Genomic DNA, 7,836 nt, shown 5'->3' on the forward strand with positions numbered 1-7,836 from the left:
GTATGATCTTTTTAATATATTGCTGGATCTGATTTGCTAATAGTTTGTTGAGAATTTTAACATTTATGTTTATCAAGGATATTGGCCTATAATTTTCTTTCTTTGTAGTGTCTTTATCTGGTTTTAGAATTAGGCTAATGCTGCCTTGTAAAACAAGTTTGGAAGTGTTCCTTCCTCTTGGATTTTTTGAAATAGTTTGAGAAGGATAGGTGTTAATTCTTCTTTGAATGTTTGGTAAAGCTCCCCTGTGAAGCCATCTGGGCCACAGCTTTTGTGTGCTTGGAGCCCTTTGATTACTTCTTCAACTTCATCAGCAGTTATCAACCTATTTAGACTTTCTGACTCTTCCTGATTGAGTTTTGAAAGGCTGTATTTTACTAGGAATTTATCCATTTCATCCAGGTTGTCCAGTTTGGTGGCATATAGTTGTTCTATATCTCTTGATATCTAGGAATAGCATACAGATTGCATTTTCTTTTCTCCTTCTCTCATACTTTTCTTCTGATAAAAACTAATGTTGGTTAAGAAAGAATGCCTTACGAAAAATTTACTAGCCAGGCCGGTGTTGCTCAGTGGCTGAGTGTCGACCCATGCACCAAGAGGTCACTGGTTCGATTCACGATTAGGGCACATGCCCAGGTTGTGGGCTTGATCCCTAGTAGTGGACGTGCAGGAGGCAGCCGACCAATGTTTCTCATTGATGTTTCTATCTCTCTCCTTTCTCCCTTTCCCTTCCTCTCTCTCTCTAAAAATCAATAGAACATTTTAAAACATTTTTTTTAATTGTACTAAAAGTCATAGCTTATATAATAAGCATCTAAATAGAAACTCCAATTTTCATAATTAATATTAGGTATAATGGATGTCAATTATCATCTCAAAATACAGAAGACACTAATAATACCCCACAAAAGTTATTCAAATGATGTCTAAATTACTGATTTAAGACTGTGAAATTCTTAGAGGTTTATTTCTAGAAGGAATTTGTTTCATTGATTTCTTATTTTTTTTTTAATCCTGTGTTTTTCCATTAATCTTAATTTGGGTAAGTTGAATGAGATGAATGGTACACAGAATATTTTGCCTTAATGAAGCAGTTCAGGCTTTAAAAATATATGATATGATCTGACTGAAATATTATATTACTCAAAAGATTTTTTAATAAATGACAATTTTATAATAAAAATAATGTAATGTTGCCAGCATTATGTGAACTTAGCCAGGTCAACTGCATTTCTTGAACTTCAATTTCTCTACTTTGCAAGTAGGATCAGAAAGCTTAACATCATGGAACTTGGCATTAACAGCTAGGGCCTAGAATAAGTGTTATAGAGACTGATGATATATTTGTGAAATGTTTTAATATTTTGGGAACAGTCAACCTAGGTCAAACATTGAAGATAGATTGATGAAGAACCTATAGTAAAAAAAGTTAATTGTGTTAGTATCAAAGAAAAAGGCAGTTCTAGCAATTGGCATACCCCAAAGATTTGTTCTTTGTGCCAGTGTTGCAATCTAGTAAGATACTGGAGGGGGGGGATTTTTTGAAGTGGTTTTTATGCATTAGTAGTGCTGTATATTGCCTCAGATTTTAAAGCTTTTCTATTTGATACTGCACTCATTTTGTCAGTCAGATATGTGAAGTGCAATGACAAAGAAATAAATAATGGTGCTTCTTTGATTTTAAGGTCTCCCCACTAGAATTTAGAATGTCATTAAGTCTGCTCACCCACTTGATTTTTCAATACTCTAAACATATGTTCAATGAATGTTAGAACACTTTTCCCACTCTAATATATCTTCTTCACAGTTAAAGTGAACTAAATCCAGTCATATATTCCTCATAAACTATTATTAGCCAATGTCAGCAAAAGCTTTGCTTCACCTGGGCTGGGTTAGTGATAAACAACTGTTATGGAAGAAAATGGCATCGTGTCCTATTACTGCAACCTAGCACCTTAAAAAGCATGTAGTACTTTTAGGTGACCACTTTGTAAACATTCTCAATGTCAGTGGAAAATTAAAGAACTTTTTCAAAATTGATTTTAGACAGAAAGAAAGGGGGAGAGAAGGAGGAAGAGAAAGGAGAGAGGAGAGAGGAGAGAGAGAAAGAGAGAGAGAGAGAGAGAGAGAGAGAGAGAGAGAGAGAGAGAGAGAGAGAGAGATTTATTGTTCTACTTATTTATGCATTCATTTTTTGATTCTTGTATGTGCTCTGACTGGGGACCAAACCAGCAAACTTGGCATATCAGGACTATACTCAAACCAACTGAGCTACTCAGCCAGGTCCAAGAAATATTTAGTAATATAAAATAAATAACTTTTTTTCAGACAGGAGTAGTCTTTCTTTATGCAGCTTGACTAAAAGGAGAAAGCTTCTAATCTTGACTCTTTGCTATAAGATAAAAAGTATAAGATTTATATATCTCACTTATTTTAATAAAGAGAGTAGGATAATACTGTCCTATTTCAACAGTGGATTTCATATGTTCTCCAACATGCCCCATTTTTCTGTTCCTTAATAGGTAGTGGCAAGCTTGCATTTGTTTCTGATCCCTTGGACCTTCTTTACCACTACATCCAAAGCCCACATTACAAGTAATGCTGTCTAAAAATTGCCCAGATGTGATACGCTATTTTTAGTATTGGGAGCAGAAAATCAGTCATTTACTTTACAATTTCCTATGTTCAAGTGGGCATCAGCACTGTCAGCCACATAAAACTGCACTGATCATTTTTTTCTCTAGTATGGATGTGTGTTCTGCAACTCTAGATGAAATAATTACACCATGGTGAAGCTTAGTTTGTGGCTCTTGGCTTATCTGATTACTCTGGCAGAGAAATAACCAGCCCCCTAGATACATCATTACATACCTAGATTCCCTAGTTCAACTGTGCCCTGGTGGGTATTTGGCTATTTGTAGAATATGGGCATAGACTAAGAAAAGAAAAACAAAAATCACTTAGACTTTTCAAGTTGTTAAAGTTTAGTCTAAAGCTGAACTTTTTTCTCAATGGTTAAGTTCTTTCTCCCACTGAAGTGCAAAATAGTCTTTTGTGAAATGTGTTTTTCTCTAAAAGACAGCATAACTAGGCAGGAATATTTTAATAATGAATATAATTTTAAAGCCCTTAAAGAGTGATCAATGAACACTCAAAACTAGTATGTAAATTACTTATCTCAAACACTTCAAAGCACTTGGTACAGAATAGCTGTTAATCTCTCTCCCGATTTCCCTTTTGTCCAAGGTTCTACTCCATATAATCCACACTCTCAAGATCTGGTGTATTAAGAATTTTTCTTTTAGGTAAGATCATATAAGGTCCTAAAAGAGAAATGCTCCTTTCTTTAAATCCACAAGAAGAAATCAATATGAGAGGGCTGCAACTGTTAACATAAAATTGGGGGAAAAATTGTCCACATACTAATTCAAAAAAATTGATTTTTCTGACTCAGGCACTGCTGTCAGATTTACCTCCTGAATTAGAAGAGATGGACTTCAATCATGCCTCGCTGGAGCCTGATGATACCTCATTCAGTGTGTCTTCTTTATCAGAGAAAAATGCCTCAGACAGTTTGTGATTTGAGGGGGGTGGTATATGATACAGCCTTTACACTGCCTAACAGGTGTGCATTGCAAGATGACTGCATTCTGTTGCCTGAAATTCTTCAGTTGGAAAAAAATATTGTTGAAACCAATATATGCTGTGAAGGATGAGCAAGATATAATGGCTACAGTACAAAAAATGTATGTGAAATTTAAAAGCATTTTTTGAGAGTTTTCCCAAACTGATAGAAATCTGGGAAAATAACTGTAATTTTGAGCAGTTTATCTATGAAATGCATAATGTTTAATTTTTTAATTTTTTTGTTTGGTTTTAGAGAAAAATCTTAGTTTTAATAATAGTTTTGGCCAGAGACACAAAACTGAAAGTATTTCAACATTGTTTTATCAAGTTACTGAAGCTTGATTGTTGTTTTTGTAGCCATTACATTTCTTTTCTCTCTTCTTTTCCTAACATACACTTTTACTCAGGAAAGTGGACTAAAAATTGAAATGAAACTTTGAAAGTGATTTAACCTGGAAGAGTGTTGGGATTTATTTTTCAAACCCTATGAGAATTTGACTTAAGTTAATGATTGAAAATTGAAGTGTTTCCTAGTATATAATTGTTAATTGTTGGTATTCTTCCATGATCTAACCCAAATATTTGGGGGGAGGGGTGAAAGCATTATGGAACAGTAATTCACAAACATGAAGTCAAATGAATTAAGTGTACAGAAACAAAATGTTTTAAAAGATTAGTCTTAATGGAAATTCTTCTTTGCTGTAAATGACAACTATTGATATGATTCACATTCTACTAGTAAAATTGCATAACTGAGTTAGATGAAGTGTTGCACAAATATTACAAGTTTATCAACATCTTCATAATTTTTTTTTTTTACTTTTTAAACATTTTATGAAACAGGAAGTCAAGGTAGACCACTAAGATTATTTTTAATCTAGTCGTTCAGCTTTGCCACACAATTTACCTCATTTCCACCTGAGGCTTGTGCAGAGCCATCAGCCAAGGATAATATCCAAAAAAAAGTTATACTACTTTAGTTGTAAATTCAGTCCTCTGGATTTCCTGGACACTGTGTTCTATGAGCATTCTACTCATTTGTTCTTTTAGCAAGTACCACATGGCAACACACTGTAGACAATTCTTTGCAAACCTTTCATTCCAGGTACCAGATGGTATCACCAGGGCCCATAAAAGGGATAATGCCAGTTTCTCCCTAAGCACACAGTGGAGTCGTGTTGCTTGGTTAAATTACTATATATACATTTAAAAAATTAATGAAGTAGCTTAGATGACTCTCTTGGCCATCAACTTTCTATATCAGATAGTTTTGTAATTTTTAAGAAAAACCAAATTTGATCTTGTAATTCACAGATACCAATTTACAAATACAGAAAGGCAGTCATGAATGTCTTTGACCTTGAAATGTCTCTTCGCCACACACACAAATAAGTGAGGTTCATTGATAATCTTTATTTTGTCAGCTATTTGTTAAATTTAATATTGTTGTCATCTTACTATGGTTCTTTTGTTAGCAGAAATATATCAATGGTTAGATATGCTCCCTTTTAGCTGGCACCCATATGGTTCATTGAAAACAATGTTTAGTGCTCCTTGATAACAAGTAAAATGTCATTCAGAAAAAAAGAGTGCTGAATAGCAACTGAACCTCAGATAATAGGATTAAACTTATCTGTCTTATCAATTCTTCAATGAGATAAAGAGTCTGAATTATACACAGCAAATATGGAAATCATTTCTTAATGTAGCACGAACAAATTCCAGGCCTTTTAACCTCTCCTGGGATCTCCTTCCTATTCATTGAGTTTATCTTTAAATTCTATTTTTTTCTGTTTCAATTTAAGCCCCTTTGTTTTTGGTTCTTGTTACAAAGTAAGGAAAGATGATTCTTTCCTATACCTTTCAACTTTATGGATATTTGTCACATCTCAGCATATAGTCACTAAATCAAATAATATTGACCCCCTGCTTTAAGGACATTGGATTTCCAGTTCTCAACAAGCCATAAACTTCAAAAAAAATTCTTTCTTATCACTTTTTCAGGGGTATTAATACAATGTATTTAATTTAAAAGTTGAATAGATTTAAGGATTCTGCTAAGTGTGATTCCTAGAAGGACCCTTGTCCACAATTTTGAGAGAAAGCATAGATGATTCCCTTGTCCCTGTTTAAAGTTTCATTAAATAGAAACCACACTTAGGGATCCTTTTGTTTTGACATTTGTGCTTCAGCACCAGAATTATTTATTTTACTATCACTGGAAATAAACACTTTTAAAATGAAATATGGTTGCTCTAGAGCAGGCACCAAAGCAAATAGCTGTATCCAAAAAGAAAAATCATGATTGGCAGGATGAAAATTATACCAAAGTGTGAAGTATTTAAAAATCTATTATGAGGAAAATATAAATTTTAATGCATATAGATTGGAATTGGCTTTGAGACATTTTAGAGGCAGAAAAATATCAGTTCATGACTTCTTTTGTGAACACCTTCATGACTGAGGGGAGAAAAAAACCCTAGTGTTTCTTCCTATAGGGCTTTGACACAATAGTGAAACCACAATATCTGAACCATCTCTCACAAAAATAAGCGTCAACGTGAAAAATCTTTTTTTTTCTTTTGCCTAACTTGTATGTTTATTTCAGTTTAGGATAGCCAACAAGTTTCTAAGCAGGAAATATGAATCTAAGAGCACTTACCTTCCAAAATATGTATTAAAATACAAAACAAACAAAAAATGAAGATACCTTTCTCATTTCAGCCAAGTTAAAATTATTACTTTTTAAAAATATATCTTTATTGATTTCAGAGGGAGGAAAGGAGAGGGAGAGAGAGAGATAGAAACATAAATGATGAGAGAGTCATTGATTGAGCCCGCAACCCGGGCATGTGCCCTCACCTGGAATTGAACCCCAATCGCCTGGATTCCAGGTCCACGCTCAACCGCTGAGCCACGCCCGCCAAGCTAAGCTAAAATTATTTACAAGAAAAATAGAACTGCAGTTACCCTGGTGAATAGGAAAATTAACACATGCAAGGAAAACTTAAAATAAAATTTTTATGGAACCTGGGAATGTTTTATTGTAAGATCAATTATAACAGCAGGACATTTATACTATCATTGCAATTATGTGATAGAAATGTTTGTGATTGTTGGGGAAGAATAGTCTGCAGCCCAATCACATCTGTGCTCTGTATACTACCAAGACTTCAAAAGGTGTCCGAGAAGTCATTTTTCCAAAGACAGCAACATCTATTTTAAGGCACTCTCATAGTAAAACAATCTGTAAGTTTGTGGGCGAAAGCATAAGATGTGTATTTAAAAAAATTCTAGACTCTAATATTGACTTCGTTGCCTTTTTTGAGGGGAAGGGGCATTTAGTCCATTTCCAAGAAATAGTTTCCTCATTTTTGTCTGATAATTTATGATCACTTGTAAGAGACATTAACTGCCGTCCTTCCTACACACTACACATTGCAGTAATGGTATACCAGGAATATCGTTTATTTTAAAATATATATTAGATTTTCATTCAGATCCTAAAAATGCCACATCCTGATACATTCACTTTTTAAAGGAGTTAGAAGAACCATAGTTTCTAAATGAAAACTAAATAGGCTTATCTTTGAAGTTGGTGTTATACTTGGCAGACAGCACTGTATCTTGCTCTTCACCAAGCTATGCTCTGGCAATAATGTAATGGAGGAACCTATTAACTTGTGAGCCTACAGTCAACATACCATTGCCCAAAGCAAACCTTTATTAATACCAGATTTGCTAAGGGGTAAAAGAGAATAAAATGATATTTTCATGGAATTGCCATTATGATTATTCCATTAAAGAGTATACTGAGTATATTGTTCCACACTGAAATTTTATTTTGCATTAACTTGTTAAGTAATTAATTTTAGAAATTTTGCATCCCATTTTACTGGTACTACCTCTGAAACATACTGTCACCTTAAAACCATGTCAGACTGTAATGTGAACTTTTTTGTAGGATTTTTTTTAACTTTTGTAGAGGCAATAAATGATTTCCAAAGAATAGACATCTATTTCTTTATTTTAATGTTTATTTTCCCATGTTTTTGTGTTATAAGCACTGTATCCCTTTTAAAGATCATTTTTCCTTACAAAAAGAAGGTTTTTGTAAAAAGACAAAAAAATGCTGAGAATAGTAGTATCGGGGGACCCAAAAAGGGAGAACATGGAGTATTCAATTGGAAATTTGGTTGATTTCCA

General features: G+C 33.8%; 1 protein-coding gene across 2 annotated transcripts in view; it reads left to right on the plus strand.

The window, feature by feature from the left end:
* Positions 1–7,627, plus strand: part of HDX (highly divergent homeobox) — a 189,819-nt gene extending 182,192 nt beyond the window's left edge. For both annotated transcript variants that reach the window (XM_081126850.1, XM_081126851.1), the window contains one exon: positions 3,458–7,627. In XM_081126850.1, the coding sequence (XP_080982976.1) occupies positions 3,458–3,583 (126 nt within the window). In that variant the 3' untranslated portion in view covers positions 3,584–7,627. The remainder of the gene's footprint in view (positions 1–3,457) is intronic.
* Positions 7,628–7,836: the final 209 nt, after the last annotated feature.

This window comes from Miniopterus schreibersii (genome assembly GCF_964146895.1).
Source record: "Miniopterus schreibersii genome assembly, chromosome: X".
Lineage (NCBI taxonomy): Eukaryota > Metazoa > Chordata > Mammalia > Chiroptera > Miniopteridae > Miniopterus > Miniopterus schreibersii.